Raw genomic sequence first — 17003 nt, 5'->3', positions numbered from 1 at the left:
CTGGTGGGGATATAGAGACCGATACGGTGCGGTTATGGGAGACGACAATACCTATAAGACTGGCCGGATGGGGAATGTGAATATCGTGCTGGTCCGCCTATCGGGCACAGGAAAGTCCATAGCAGCAGCAGCGGTTGCTCGTCTCCAGTTATGCTTTCCAAGGCTGAAGTTGATCCTGCTAACTGGAGTCTGTGGTGGCGTACCAAGTATGGTTACGGATCGAGAGATGTCGCTTGGCGATGTCATTGTTGGTGATAGCGTCGTTCCATATGACCATGGCAAACAGTATCCCAATGACTTCAAGGTGAGTCATCACGTCGGGGATCGAGTTGAAGAAACGACGAGTGTTCGAAGCTTAATTGTCACCTTGGACAATCGGCGCGAACTTATCGAAAACCAAGTAGCAGGCTTTCTTCAACGACTGCAGAACAAGGCATCGTCCAAGGGAGAGCAAGCCAAGTACAAGTATCCCGGCACTGCGAATGATCGGCTGTTTGAGCCTGGTTATCACCACAAGCACTGGCTGTCAACTCCATATGGTTGTGCGGAGTGTTGTGACAGTCCAAGCTCGACATGTGAGAAGTCTCGAGAGTTATCCTGCGAAGAACTTGGGTGTAGTGACAACTCTGTTGTGCGGCGGAGCCGCCTCGAGTCAAAACGATGTCTTGAGGAAGACGGGCTCCTTAATAAAGCTCAAGCCCCTCTCGTATTTTGCGGTCGATTCGCATCAGGCGACACGGTAATGAAGTCTGCAGAGCATCGTGATAAGATCGCTAAGCAATATGGGGCCATGGCATTCGAGATGGAAGGCGCCGGCGTATTGCAGCAGCAGCTTCCGTACATCATTATCAAGGGCGTCTGTGACTATGCTGACAGTCACAAGGACGAGGCCTGGCAAAGATTTGCGGCTGCAACAGCAGCCTCCATGACACGTGCACTGGTAGAGCATCATTCCTATTCCTTGCTAGCGGGAGCGCAAGGTCGACCAACACGACGGGCACACTATACCCACGTCATGAGCCTGCCGCGAGTCCGCAGACAGCAAGTCTTTTGCTATCGTTGCGACTATCGTAGTCATAAACGACCTAATTGTTTCGCGAGGGAGGAAACTGTCTGGGAAGGCCGTGCAAAAAGGAAGGACGAGGGCCGCTGTATGAACTGCGGTGCTTCGGATCACTGGTGGAGGGACTGTGACCTTCAAGATTTGCTATGAAAACAGAGTTTACACCGCCAATTCAGGCATTCATTAGAAGAGCGGTATATATCGTGATGGAAAGTATATTTATTAGACTTAGAATGTGTAAAAGACAACATGATTTTTAATAATATAGAGACTGGCCGATGTCCCCTCCATAAGTATTGACACCGGGGTTGAGATTCTGTGGTCACGTGCTGATAGCAATCCGGTTGTGTGAAGGCTGCATAACCTGTGAAATCAAGTCTGTGGATTGGGCCGTGCTACCTGGGTGCCAATGCACGCCTCCAGAATAGAGTTCCGGTTTATTGATATGCTTAAGTTCAGCGGGTATTCCTACCTGATTCGGGGTCAACATTCAGAAGTTGGGTGTTTTACGGCGTGGCCGCGCCGCTCTCCAGTTGCGAGGTGTTAGCTACTACGCAATGGGGACGGCGTGTGCCCGCAGGGGGCTCTCCGCCGATCCCCAACGCCAGGCCCGGGGGGGTAGTAGGCCGCACCGGAACGTCCCACTGTTGGTACAGATGGACGAGTACCAAAGATGACCAATAGCTTGGGCGAACGAGGATGGAGCAACCGTCTGTCAACTCAGCACAAAACTTCACCTCCCAGCCCATTACCGTCAGTGACATCAAAACAGGCAACATCCTACTCTTCCATCCCTCGATTCTTCCTCTCCTAGATCTCCATGACACCCCATCTTACGGCATGTTTCGCCCGCCTTTTAGCCACCATGAGCCATGCGAGGGCCGTCGGCCGGTACGGTGCGATGGCTGCTCCTCAGCGACCTCCACTTCAAGCATCATGACTTGGATCGGGTGCGGCAGACGGCGCGCAGTGGATCGTTGCGGAGGCGGAGCGAAACCAGGTCAGGCGGGCGGTGGTGTGTGGCGACCTGCTGACGAGCCGCACGATGCAGCCGACGCATGTGCTGTCTGCGTGTTACCGCTTCATCAGCCTCCTCAGCGACGTCGTGCCGCGAGTTCATATCGTGCTCGGCAACCATGACCTCGCCTACCGTCGCGACTACCAGACTACGGCCCTTGACGCCCTCAATATCAAACGCCTGGCCCCGTACGTGTCGCTACATAGCGTCGTCGCTCACCACGAGTGGGATGGCCGACGCGTCTCGCTGCTGCCGTTTCGCGAGGAGCAGAACGAGCTGACGGAGGCCGTGGCTGCTCTCGGTCCCAACGAGGCGAGCAAGACGGTAGCCTTTGCCCATCTCGCAATCAACAAGGCCATCACGCAGCGGTATGTGGTCGGTGCTGGTGTCGATAACCCTCGCGAGGCGAACTCCATTACGCACCGCGGCTTAACGGGCCCGGATCGGTTTGCCTCTCTGGCCCGAACGTTCACGGGGCATTTTCGCAGCCACCAGACCATCACCCAGGAACAATCCGACAGCAATAAGGTCGATCTACGAGGGAGCATCACATACCTAGGCTCGCCCTTGCAGCTGAGCTGGGCTGACCTCTACGACGAGCAGCGGGGCGTCACCCTGTTCAATCTGGAGACGCTCGAGCACGAACTGCTCATCAACCCGCATGCCGTCGGCTACACAACAGCTGACCTGCAGCAAGTTCTCGGCGGCCAGGTCGACGAGGGTGCCGTGATGGACAAGCATGTCATGCTCATCAGCAAGCTTACCCATCTCAAGTATATCACGGCTCGTGACAAGCTTCTCTCGCTGGGCGTGCGGAGCGTGCGGAGCTAGACTCCTATGGGCCTTGCTTTGCACGCCGACCGATCTTCATTCGGCGGTCTCGGCGCGTCGGTGCCGGCGAGTGATGCCGCTATCCAGCCCTTGGAGGAGTCCACCAGGAATGAGACGGGTCTAGCCATAACCACCGACGGTGTTTCAGGCTCTGACCCTGGCTCCGAACCTCGGGCTGAAAGACTCGACCTCACCGCAGAGGCTCGCGAATATGTCGAGTCGCTGGATCTGGACGAGTCTCTTCTCTTGCGACGGGACGAGTTAGTGCGGGTTGGCCAACGCATGATCTAAGTCTCCCGCGAGATCGCTGACCAGGATGGCGAGGATAAGGTTAACTATTAAGACTTCCTCGATAGGTTATCTTAAGTTGTCGGCATAAGAACCGCCACTGAGCTGGCAGGGCCTTCTACCCACGTCTTCGTCGCCGAGCCGCCCATGCTTATAATCACTAACTTCCTCGGCGTATAGAATACTATTAATATTGACTTCCAATAAGACCTCCCGCGCGGATTGACCTTCCTGGTCGGCGATAATGGCTCCGGTAAGAGCACACTCGTCGAGGCCATAACGTGGTGTTAGTTCGGGCGGTGCATTCGCGGCGGGCTAGCGGCCAACGACGTCGTCAACGATAATATAGGCAAGAACTGCTCCGTTAAGCTGGAGTTCGCCAACGGATATACCATTGAATAGTATCGCAAGCATAAGATCTATAAAAACCGCGTCGTTATCTCGCTGCGTGGGGAGCCATAGCCCTAGCTAGAGCACCCAGACGTGCGCATAACGCAGGCGGCCATCAACGAGCTGCTTGGCACCGACTACGAGATATACGTCAGGACGGTCGTGCTGAGCCACGAGAGTGCAGCGAGCTTTTTGAACTCGATGCCAGCGCAGCGGCGCGACCTAATCAAGGTATCGCTCGGGCTGTCGATATTAGATCAGTGCGGGTAGGTATCGAGGCTGCTGCTTAAGGACATCGACGCCGACGTGAATAAGGTAGAGGGCAAGCTAGAAGGTTTAATCCGAACGATAGAATACAATGAATGACGGCTCGAAGATCTAGACCGGACACAGAAACGACTCGAAGATGAGGCGGAGGAGGCTATCGCGTCTTTAGAGGCAGCCATTCAAGACCATGTAAGCAAGGGAACCTGGGCCCCCGAGCTCAACATGGACTTTCGCGTTGAGATTTTGGCGCTGCAGAATCAAATCCACACCGAGCAGGAGAATTTATAACGGCTAAGGAGCTCTTATGCATAGATGCAGGAATAGAAGCATGCCGAGTCGATGTCATGGCTAGGCTAGCTATAGCAGCAACTAAGTCAAAGACTCAAGGCAATGGCTGCGGCTCACCCCATAGGCCTGCATAAACTCTTTCAAGCCATAGAGACCTCCATTCTCCGCGTCCTTCTGGTGACCTTTAGGGGCCTCTTGCCCACATTCGGGATTCCAAAGGGCCGCCCTCGGGGAACAACTAGCACCCAAAACCATGACCAGGAAGCGGCTATTGACGGTCTTCGTCGAGACATCAAGATAAGCACGTCGCGGTTGCAGAGCCTAAAGCACGAGGAAAAGCTGAGTATTAACCACGCCATCATGATTAGCGAGCAGCTTGCGCAGGCCATCCGGGCTCAAAAGGCATGCGAAGCCTTGTAGCAACAGGCTACGATTAAGCAACGCGACGCAGCCACATATAAGCGCCTAGCTGAAACCGAGCAGTCATCTCTGCACTCCCTTCGCTCGGAGCATAACGCGCTGGCCACCAGGCTTCAAAAGCTTGCCGCTAATCGCGAGCTCTTTGTCTTTTGGTCCTCCGTCCTGGCAAAGCGCACCTGCCGCGCCTCTTCGTCTTCCTCGCCTAGCTCCACGACGAAGGCAACGGCTAACTTCCGCGAGTATATCCTCGTGAAGTCATTATCAGAGCTCAATGCACTCCTCGCGTAGGTCCTTACAGTGCTGTATGATGATATGCGCTACGCGTACATAGCAACGGGGATGCTGCGTTTACTGTTCGACTCCGAGTCCGCCGACGATATGATCGATATATCCCTCTCGGGATCCGTTCTCGGTCCCACCCTTGCCATTTACCCCTCGCTTGCCTATAATAAGCGCTCAAGTAGCGAGCATAAACGCGTTAACTTAGCGCTCTTCTTCGCACTATTGCAACTAGCGCGGGCTAGAAGTGCACACCGCGCGCACTATATGCTCATTAACGAGGTATTTAATAACCTAGATAAGGCGGGCTAGGCGGCTATAATCAGGTGGTGCGGCATTATATCGCAGACGGTGGTCGGCTAGATCGTAGTAATCACGCACAGTCAATCTTTGGTCGAACGAGATCCGGGGGAAGACGCGAGCAAGGCCTTGGTTGTGGGGGCAAGGATGGGGCAGGGAGGCACGGAGCTATTTGTCAACGGACATAGGATTAGTGGAGATTAAAAGGCTTTGCAAACCGTCCTGGTACATAAGGGTCGAGTCTAGATACATGACGTAGCGCAAAAAGATCAAAACCAGTCTGCCGCAATCTCAGGGGTAAGTAGATGGTGTCAGGTGCACGTAATACTCAGGTTGACACGTGATCACGTGAGTTTGTGACACTGACCTGGTAACTCGCCGGAACTTTCTAGAACAATATGACCTGCTGGCATGGTAGGCTGCTGTCATTGCAACCTGCTGTTAGTGTAATCTACTGTCATTGTAATCCGGACACATGGTAACTCGCTGGAACTTTCTAGAACAATATGGCCTGCCAGCAAGATAATCTGCCATCATGGCAACCTGCCGGCACTCTAATCTGCCAGCATGGTGGAATCGATGGAAATTTCTAGAATAACATTGTCTGCCAGCAAGATAATCTGCAGGCATGGCAACCTGCTGGCACTGTAGCCCGCTGCAATGCGAGGGTCTCGCAGGCTGGGAGACCGTAGTCGACATGTTGCAATCAGTCGCTGATGGGCCTGTGCTCTAAACATGGCATTGAGCACGGACTGGATGCCGATGGTATCGCGGGAGAAACAATCATCACTGACGCGATTGACTTGCGTGGCGATGGGCTGTTTGGTTTCAATTGTTGTCGTCGTTTGAACGGCGACCAATGCGGGCTTGGCCGATATTATAGCGATGGCAGGCCGACAGGAGCAGCGGCCGATACGGACGACAGTCGGCTTGGCGGATGTAGGCGGTCGATACGGTGTGTCGTGTCGGTCGGAGTATGTAAACGGAAGGATACAGAAAACTCAACCAACACTGACCAGGCCGACCCCACCCCTACCGACCGTGCGCCATCGCTGTATCGGCCGGGCTCCATATTGGCTCTTTCAAGGTTGATGCATGCAATGGCCGATGTAGAGCCCGGCCGATATAGCGGCGGCGCAAGGTCGGCGGGCGTGGGGCTAGCCTGGGTCCCTATCGGTCTGTTTTTCCGTGTCCTTCCGTTTACATACTCCGACCGATACGCCATCCCGTATCGGCCGCTAATACTCGCTAAGTACCAACCTAACCAAGTCATCCTTACAGTCATCCTTACAGTCATCCTTCCCTCCTGGCCGAATTTTATATTCATTAAAGAAGATATTGACCAAATGTATGTAGGCGCGGATACGCGCGTTCCTAATCGGGCTAAGTGCCGGGAGAGGGAAGTCATGTGACCACCCGGAAGGCGACCACATTTGACAACTTCTTATTAGTTAAACTCTTTTTATAGCTTAAAGACTAAGTCAAAACTTTTAAAAGCGACCTCTGTAGTAAAGGAGCTATATATAGGCTTTTCTATTATAGTACCTCCTTATCACCTATTAGGACTATCCACCCAAAGCCCTGCATTGACTGCATTATCTCAGGGGTCGGTCTGCCATGATAATACCTGATGACGATTTTGTTCAGAGAGGGAACAACCTTCAACTCCACGTCGACCTGTGATAAAGCCTCATGACGAGACTGTGAATCGCCAGGCGCTTCTCCAATGAGACCGAAGGCATTGTGCTTATGCACGTAAAATTCCAAAGTCGTAAGATTGATACAATAGTCTTGAAGAAGCTTCAGGGTGCGCATCCCATCCTGCGTAAGTCCTAGCGCTTCAGGTCGTCCCTGGACCTCCTCAAGTGCAGGAAAGCTGAGGGACATACGGGATAGCAGACGCGCATGGTCTGGTGTGGGTGAGACTAGAAAGGCCCGTAGGATCGAAGTTTCGCGTCGCGTCGTGGTATCAACGAGGTTGAAGTGATTCGAGCCGTAGAAAACCGCGTTGGTCTCTTGTTCATTATACTCTCGACATTTCGCCAATGGCAACGCAGGCTATTGCGTTGGCTTGCCGGGCACAAAGAATTCTATCGGTCGGCTTGCTGATTCTTGGAAGACGAATATTGGACTCAAGGCGACGAGCATTTTGTTGTAAGCGTCCTTGCGAGCCTCTAGTGACATGTTGGAGAGGACATCCTTGGCGCCCAGTCCGGCTTCCTCGCTGGATGCCATGGTTTCGAGAGCGCCTGCGGGTAGGCGATGGTTGTGATTTCAGGGAATGGGAAGGGGAGGGGAAAAAAAAAAACGAACCAACATGGGGAAGTGGAGGTTTGCTGGTGCCTAAACATCCACCACAGTCTTATCGCTATCATGTGAGTGGGGTTGGCATTCGTGCCCAATCATGGAGAGACTGTTAACCTTATGCTTTACGGCAAATAACCGGGATTAAACAAGCCAACGTTGCGGCTGATACTGCACAGCCATTGGTGAGCCTCAGAAGCTGAGCTTTTGGACCGTGACGCGTCATACATATAATTGTGCAGGAAACTGCTCGAGTTAACTGATCTTATGTTCTTACTTCAGTGCAGGAAGCACACCACGCTTCGAAACCAGGAGCTTGGTCAAATTCCGGGACGTCAAAATCTCCGAACATTACTAAGCGACCGCAGAGTAGCAGCAAAGGCCGTCAAGTTCATAGAACACACCCAAGTCCTTGGGCAATTCAGGATCAGCCCGTAACCAGACGAAGCCGAGCGCTGGGGGGAGACTGTATGTAGGAGGACCCCATACATGAGCCACGGTGCTAGCTTCATATGCGCCTAGGGTTTAAGGGAAACAGTGGTCAGATGGCGTTGGCGAAGTGGGGTGCGAGGGATAAACAATCGGGACGCAACTCCGCTTACCAGGCATGGCTGTCGGGAAATGGCGGCTAAAACCGAGTAGGAATAGAACCTGAACCTGAACCTGAACCTGGACCTTATCTTCTGTCACACCACCCTATTCAGTTACTTACGCACAAATGCCGTCCACCAGCCCACACGAAGGCTTTCGGTTCAACTTACGCCGGCGGCTGAATCTCTTCCGTCAGCGCGGTGACAATTCTAGCCCGGAGATTTTGACAGATGACGGTGCTATTGCAGCTAGGTTAGATCTTGTTCAATCCTTTTCCCCAGCTTCCGGACGGGATTGTTAGTAACCGAGTTATGCGATACAGTCCTAACACTCCTTCTACGTATGCCTCCTCTGCGAGGAACACGGGTAGCGCTGCTCGGAGCGAGACAGCCACTGCTCTTGACCAAACTGGCGAAAGCACCAACCGCACTACAATCCCTGTAGGCGGTTCAGCGCCTCAGAATGGCTCTGCTTCTGCCGCTGTCTCTGGAACAGCCGCCGCCTCCACTTCTGCTTTCACTACTGAGGTGGTGACTACTCCTGAGCCCGGCATCGAGGTGGCCGTTGCTCCTTCGGACCTTTGGAGTAAGGCTTACCAGGAGGCTGTACAGAACATGGGTCAAGATGTGGATGTTGCTATCCTCAAGGGAGAGAACATTGCACAGCTATTCAAAGAACTTGAGAGGGTTGACAAAGACGCAACGGACGAATCCGCATTCCTGCGGGGAGTGAGATATTTAAATTCTATACGGATCCCGTTGGAACGATTCAAACTGGCATTGGACCTGACAGCGCCCTTGACAGCTCTTGAGCCTACCACTTCTACCGTCTTTGGAGTTATTAGAGGTGTTACAGCGGTAAGCATCGCTGCAAAGCTCACGTTGTGAATTGCTCTGTAAGTTTGGACTGACTGGATCATATGCAGGTAGCCATCAGCATTTCTACTGCCGATCTTGAGTTCGCGAAAAAGATCGGAGAAATGTTGGAGCAGATTTCGTACATTGATGATTGCGATACCCTCGGTCAAAAGGAAGACAGAGCAGATATTCACAGAGTATGGTCTCGTTTGGTTCCTCATCCCTAGTGGATACGCCTTCTAACAACATACAGGCACTCGTATCGGTCTATCAAAAACTTCTCGAGTTCTATATGTCTGCCTACGATTTTTTGTCGAAGAGAAGGACCAGACTAGTATTAGCTGTGATAGCAGATACCGGCACGCTACCAGATATTGTCAAAGACTTTTTGAAACAAGCCGAACATCTCCGAAAGCTTGTGGAGAAAGCCACATTCGATATTGTCCAAGATATCAAAACCATGCTTTACGACGAGAAAAGTATGTCTTCTTGTTTCCAGTCATAATTCCAAGACTTTTAGCACGCCCTTGCTAATCCAGCTTAGTCTCCCAATGGTTGGGACGTGATAAGCTGCCTCAGCAGAGTCGCTATCATGCCGATCTACAGTCCCTTCGAGCTGATCCAGCTTGCGAGTTCCTTCTGGAAAAGTCTGAGTTCAAAAGTTGGTACCGAGCATTCGATTCTCAGCAGCTAGCAATTCTTGGAGATATAGGAAGCGGCAAGAGCGTCGCAATGAGCTTCCTTATCGATGAACTGTGTCGGCGAAGAAGCCATCAGCTGCCACAACCCATGATTCTGTACCACTACTGCCAGAACGACGAAACGGGGCACGCGTTATACATGTTCTCTTCCTTGATTCTGTCACTTCTAGAGCAGTGTGTTGGGTTGAAAAAACCCTTTTTCGATTGGTACAAACAAGACCTGCTCACCGGAAATTTCGAGCCTTCGACAAATGTCCACAAGCTAGTTGGGTTCTTTCAGAGGACTGTTGAAGAGCTTGATCGACCGCTCTACCTGGTGCTCGATGGCTTAGACGAGTGCGACACGGGATCCCGGAATATACTTCTTGCATCACTGCGAGGTTTATCACAAAAGACCTCGGGGTTGAAAGTTGTGCTATCGTTCCGTCCCTGGGGAGAGATACTGGATCAACTCAACGGTGTTCCGAAGATTGACGTCGGTTCCGATCCGGAAAGAGATAGGATTATCGCCGAGAAGACTGTCGAAACAAAACTAGGTCCTCTAGCTGCGGCTACCAAACAGCTCGTCGTGGAGAGACTCTCTAGTTTTGCGCAAGGAAGTGCTATATGGACGAAGATGACAGTGGAAGTCATTGCTGCCCATAAGATTAGGGCGCCTGGCCGCATGAAGAAGTTCCTAGACAATATGCCACAACCACGGAAACTCTCTGAATTATACGCCAGCCTGTTCCTTCAATGCGCTGGGGAGGAGCCGGAGGCCCAGGATATGGCAGCTACGGCGTTGGAAATTTTGGGGGCAGCTAAAAGGCGGCTAAGCATTCTCGAACTTGCTTGGGCTGTCGCACTCGGTACAGCTGATCCAGATGTGACCACTGTCGCTGAAGTTGCTGAACTGGTAGATGACCAGGGTATCATGGCCCTCATTCAACCGTTCGTTGCCGGCATCGATTTCAACGATCTCAAGAAACGTCAGATCATTGTTGTTCACCAATCAGCAAAGGAATTCATATTGAATGACTTGGCTTTCAGTCGACCAGGGCTTCAGAATGTGGAAAAAGTTGCCGCGGCAGGAGGAACAACAGCGGTCCCGCCTATTCCATCAAGGCTGGAGAACAATATCTTCAATATTTGCGTCCGATACCTGCTTCTCGACGAAATCAACCATGTCCCTCTGTTTTCTGACGAGCAGATTGCTATAGAGGCATTACCCCAAGACTTGGATCTATTCAGCGATGACAATGACGCTGCTGCCTATACTACCGACTGTTCGTGGGAGAACTGGGAGGAGGGAATGATCCGGTACGACCCAGCGGATCGTGGATTTGGCGAGCTCTTTGTCTATGCTTCTTGCCACTGGATAAATCATTTCAGGTCTGTTGTAGCAGAACCTCTTCCCGATCTAAGGAGCATTGAAAAATTATGCCAAGCCAACTCGACCAGGTTGCACAACTGGACCAGCCAGAACAGTCGACCGGACTGTGCAGTTCAGGCAAGATTTGAATTCGACGGCAGTTTATACGACCCCCTGAGCATTACATCACTCTATGGATCGGAAGAGCTGCTGTTTAAGATGCTTGAAACATCCGAATTTGAGTCTCATGAATTTCTGTCCAACACAGCTTTGCTCGCTGTTGACCAGGTTCTTCAATGGGGCGATTTATGCAGACTTCGAATGTTGTTTTTCGGACGTGGAACTGGACGCCATCTCCAGAATCTCGACTTTTTCCGCCACATCATCGACTCGTGGCACTTCTCCAACAAAAATTACCGTCAGGATTGGGATGCTGCATTTGGCATCATCAACGATATCCCAGATATTTTAGTCGGAGAGGGATGGGGTAATGAACTCCTCTGCCTAGCTGCCAGCCAAGGATGCCTGCCAGTCATTGAACGCTTGATGAAGATCGCCCAGCATAACATTGATCTCAGGAAGGAGCTGCTGCGCGAGCCTCAGCGCCAGCCACGAAGCTTGGCCCATCGCGTCCACCAGTCGATAGGAGAAGCCGTCCTAGCTGGCCATGTCGACGTTGTTGAGTACTTACTGCAGCAAGAGGGCATTGAAACACATCTTTACCATCGCAATGCGAATGGCGAAAATGTCCTACATCTAGCATCTATACAATGCAACCCTGCTATGTTTCGGGCTTTAGCACCTCGCTTCCCCGACGGCATATCCCAAAAGGATTACCAGGGCAGGACGGCGTTGATGCGAGTTGTGGAAAACTTCTCCACTTTACAGAACCGCATAGAGTCAGCACGAGCACTCCTATCCCTGACTACAACTCACCGGAGTGCGCTGTCCACAAAGGATCAGCAAGAGGCGTTGCAGATGGCTGAACGAATGCGTGACGAGGGGATGTGCAATCTATTGACCGAGTTCAGTTAAGTCTCACTGAACGAGCCATGGTCGAGCAGCTGAAGTGAGGTTATCACTGGGTGTCGGGGATGATATAGTCGACACGGTGAAAATGCTCAATTAAACAAGTATCGTTGTGCTTCCTTGACAAGTTACTCCTACAAACCAGCAGCCAAAGTTCGATGTATATGTTAATCTGCTGTCTGTCCTACTCCGCCAACGTTCGAATATTTACTCATTGAACCCGCCCCCCAAGTGAACTGGCCTTCTACCAACCTCGATTCACGCCTACAAATCCATAGGTATTTTGGTATACTGCGAACGCGTGATGTGAACGTGAGCAAGTACTGCGCCAGACACTGCTCCAGGGACGACAATGACATATGGAGTATGAGAAAGCACGCAATTTAACTCTATAGAAAGGACTAGATCTCGAGCAAATTCGCCTCGGTTAGGATGTTTAGTTATAAATCGACAAAGGGGTCAGGCAATTTAGTAACAAAGGAAAAAGGTTAACGTACATCAGGGTTCCGCAGCGATCGATGGAAAAACGATATCGATCGCCATCGCTATGGCGATAGGGGTCGATGGCGATGGCGATGCAGGGTCCCCATCGCCATCGATCGATCGCAGGGTCAAGTCATATTGTCAAATGTGACAGCCTGCAACATGCCTTGAAGGGTGTCATGTGATGACACTAGGCTCAATTAGGAAGTCGCAGAAATGCGCCTTCCCCTTTGCGAGGCTTCGCCGAGAAACACACAGACAATAATAATATAACATATCATTATATTTAATAATTAATAGTTAAAATACTAGCCACTTACGCAATTAATTCATTAATTATTAAAGGAAGATACTCTCTACTAAATCCTTAGCGAAGCTTAGCCTATGCACCGCTATAGACTAAACCCTCTGGGATGACTAGTTTAAGTCTAAAGCTAAGCGCGCCTAACTCTGGGATTATATTAACCTAGAAATATTAGGAAGTAATCATTAAACCCTCGCTGAAGCTAAAGTGGCTCTAATGAAGCCCTAGATTAGTTAATTTAGTAAGCGAACCTCTACCGGCAACTAGTCGGCGAGCGTAAGCGCTGCGAGCATTATAGAGCTCTATATCAATGATATCGCGATTTAGACCGCATTAACTGCGGAATATAGCGCTAAACGGAAGGATTATGAGCTTCTTATGAAGAAGATTAATAACTTATAAGAATAGATACGTAAGACTATAAGCTTAGAGTACCTTTGCTGATATTATACTGCGGAGAAAGATATTAATAAGTAATATACCTCGTTAAAGCTATATTTAGGCATTAACCTACTTAACTATAAGATATAAGCCCACTAAAAATATATTAATACCCTTATAATCTCTTATTAAGAGAGATTATTAATAAAGAAGAAAGTAAAAGATTAATTAAATAAATAAGATTAAGTATATAATAAGCTCCTTAAAATAAGGTTTAAGGACCTAAAAGAAGTAAGCTTATAATTCGCTAACTTTATATAGGCCCTTAGTTAAAGCTATTATAAGACTTAGATTTATTCCTACTACTTATTATACCTAATAAAGATAAGAAAAAATACCCTTATATTATTAGAAGTATTATAAGATATATAATTCTTCCTAAATAGCATTATAAATAATTACCTAATAGCTCGCAAAAAGGCTATAAAGAGAGCATTTAGTCCTACCGTCGCTAAAGACTTGCTAACTAATATAACTAAGAGCATTAAAGATATAAATAATAACTAAGAAAGAAATAACCTCTATAGAAGAGGAAGGCGCAGAAGAGGCTATTAAGGAGCGCTAAGAGGATGGAATCTGTATAGCCTATTAGTCCACGAGGGCATGCCGAGAGATAGCCGAAGTAGTAGTCGCCTTATTAAATATAAATAAAGCGAAGAAGAAAAAAAAGGGGGCAAATACGAGGCTTATTATAGCTCTTACCTCTTATTAGGCTACTTTTATATTATTAAGAATAGAAGACTATATTAGTAAAACCCTAATGAGATAATCTAAAAGAGTATTAATTAGTAACTTATTACTAATTACTTACTTATAAAATAAGTTAGAAAGGTAAAAAGATTAAATATATTAAAGTAATTAACTAATAGATATTAAGAAAAGGCTTAAGCTACCTTTTACTTCTTATAATAATTAATATATGCCCTAAAAAACTTAGCTATTCTTAACTTAGGAGTTATAATATATATCTTTAATAATCTCTCGCGTTTTATTTAGCTAATTACTGCCGCGCCGGGGGACTTCCTATAAGTAGGAATAATCCTTATAGCTATTAATAGTTATAAATCTATTAATATTACTATAAAGGGAGCTAATAGCTCGCCGAAGAAGCTATAGCTATATAATATAATATATTATAAGAAATTTATAAGTAACTTAGTCTCTATTATAAGGCTAAGGAAGCGCGGCCTATAGTGGGATATAAGCTCTAGAAATAACTACTTAAGAAGATTAGATTATAGCTTCTTATATTACCTTAAAGAGATATATAACTAATAAGTCCTTAAGTATTAATAGCTTACTAAAGACGCGGCGATAATTATAATTATAGAACTATTAAAGAATAACTTAGCGCTTATTCCTCCGCAGAGAAATAAGTATATTATATATATAAAGAGATAACTAATCTAAGGAGATATAAAGCAATAGTATTAACGCCTTAGCCACCTAGGCCTTAATATTATATTATAGCTACTAAATGCTATGCGAGGCGCCTATTTAACCTTTGCTAAGTATATCTTAATATATAAGTATAGCTTATATGCCTAAGGTAAGATAAAGAAATAAATATAAAGAGCACTAAGAGACTCTTTTATATTAGCCTCGCTAGGTAATTAATTAGCTATTAATTTTTATAACTTTAAATAAGGCTATATAGGGTTCTCTTTTATAATAATAATTATATATTAAGAAATAAGTTATACTTAGGACTTTTATTTTATAGAATAAATATCTAATATATTATTAATAATATTAAATAACTTTCTTATAATATTATTAACTTAATATAAGATTAAAGTAAAAAGGATTAAGACTAATAATAAGCTATTAAGGTATTTAGATATTACTTAATTATTAAGTACTTATGGGATTATTATTAAGCCTTTAGTCTTAAATACTTAAGCTTAAAATAAGGATATAAAGTATATAATAAGAGTTATTAAGATTAAAGCTTAATATATAAGAATTAAAGCTAACTTTCTAAAAGCCTTATAACTTAAAATAATAACTTATATAATATATCTTTATAATTAAATGCCTATTACCTCTAGGGGGTAAAAGTTATTATATAAGTTATTTTATTTATACTTTTATCTTAGTAAGTGCTCCTTTTTACTTAGCTTAACCTCTTATACCTATAATCTTATAGATATAAGGTATATATTATAATAAGTAATATATAACTAGGCTATAAGTAAAAGAAAAAGCTTATATTAAGGGCCTAGTTAGAGTTCCTTATTAGTTATATATTAAGTAATTTATATAAGATCTAAAATCTATTAAGAAATAAAATATTTATAATATAAAATATTATTTTTAATAAGTATTAATACTTTAATAAAAGCTTATTAAAGCTTACTAAAGAAATTAAAAAATAAACTTATATAATATATAATAATAAATTAATTAATTAATTAAGGTAAGAGAAAATATAAGAATTATATAAGATATTAATAAAAAAGGAAATAATATAAAAAAATATATTAATACCTTTATAAATATATAATAAACCTTAAGTAATACCTCTTATATAAAGATAAGATTTAAACTTATATTAACTCTACTATAGTCTCCGCTAATAGCTTTCTTAATAGCTATTAGCATAAGGGGTAATAATAAAGATAAAGGTAAACCCTCTAGGGAAGAGTTATTAAAAGAATAGACTATATATTAAATATTATAGAAAGCTGCTTTTCTAGCAGGCATAAGACTATATAAGAGACTTAAGGATAACCTATAGAGAGCGCATTAGCCTAATTACCTAGTAGTAGCTACATAAGGTAGGTACCTTAGAAACTTTAATAGGAGTATACTAGCCTATAAGGGCGATATACCACCGCTTTAATAATAAACATATATTAATAAAAAGAAAAGCTAAAAAGAGATAAGACTCTAGGTAAGGGTACTAAGCGCCTCGGCATAAGAAGAGCCTAAGAGAGCAGATATATACGCCCTTAAGACCTCGCTAAGAGTAGTTAAAAGGAAGAAAGCTAGCCTAATTAGCACTTACTAGAGGAACCTTTATTCTCTCTTATCTAATAATTAGCTAATATAATACCCTTATAGGGATAAGTTTAAAGAAGTAAAAAAGAGTTATTTATAGGGCTATAAGGTAACTAGCTCCTAGGAGAAGGTCCCTTAAGTACTCGCCGTAAAGTATTAAATCCTTAGATGCTATTAGGTATATACCTATAAACTTAATAAGTATAAAAGTTTAACTAAGTTTAAGGTATAATTAATTATTTATAGCGATTAATAAGTAAAAGATCCCTAAGAGACTTATATAGTAATACTTATAGGAATATTATTTAAGATACTTATAGCTATAGTAGTATACTTTAACCTTAAGCTATTTTAATATAATATTATAAATATATTTAACATATATGATAAGCAAGTTGGCCATGCAAGCAAGTTGGCCAAAAATCCCTCACCTAACATCTTCTCGATTTAATCAATTGATTCCTAATCACCCAGCATATCATCTACGAATTATGAGGCTAGAATGCTTCTTGCCCTTCAGGCTTATCAAAATCAACCAAAACTTAGCTTCCGACAAGCTACAAGAGCCTATAAGGTCAATCACAATACTCTTATTAATCGCCATAAAGGGATCCAATCTTAACGCGATACTATCTAGAAATCACGCCGGCTATCTAATCTAGAGGAATAAATCCTTATTCACTTTATTCTTAACCTAGATTCGCGAGGATTTCCCCCTCGGCTTTATAGTATTAAAGAAATAGCTAATTAATTACTTACTAACCGCGACGCGCCACCAGTCGGCACGCATTAGGC

The 17003-nt window shown here is 45.9% G+C and overlaps 2 protein-coding genes across 2 annotated transcripts; both read left to right on the top strand.

Moving 5' to 3' along the window:
* Nucleotides 1-2108: 2108 nt before the first annotated feature.
* On the top strand, nucleotides 2109-2912 carry LRP88_01689 (uncharacterized protein; the record flags this gene model as incomplete). The annotated part of the gene is made up of 1 exon (XM_083238365.1): nucleotides 2109-2912. The coding sequence occupies one exon, from the start codon at nucleotides 2109-2111 to the stop codon at nucleotides 2910-2912; it is 804 nt and encodes a 267-aa protein (XP_083106870.1).
* Nucleotides 2913-8350: 5438 nt separating this feature from the next.
* Nucleotides 8351-11983, top strand: LRP88_01688 (uncharacterized protein; the record flags this gene model as incomplete). The annotated part of the gene is made up of 5 exons (XM_083238364.1): nucleotides 8351-8896; nucleotides 8965-9093; nucleotides 9150-9375; nucleotides 9441-9557; nucleotides 9609-11983. 5 exons carry the CDS (start codon nucleotides 8351-8353, stop codon nucleotides 11981-11983), a joined length of 3393 nt encoding a protein of 1130 aa, XP_083106869.1.
* Between the last annotated feature and the right edge of the window lie 5020 nt (nucleotides 11984-17003).

The sequence above is a fragment of the Fusarium phalaenopsidis genome (assembly GCF_050370095.1).
Source record: "Fusarium phalaenopsidis strain FUZ10S chromosome Unknown contig_32278, whole genome shotgun sequence".
NCBI lineage: Eukaryota > Fungi > Ascomycota > Sordariomycetes > Hypocreales > Nectriaceae > Fusarium > Fusarium phalaenopsidis.
Note: the sequence above shows the minus strand (reverse complement) of the source record. Positions and strands in the feature narration are given on the sequence as shown.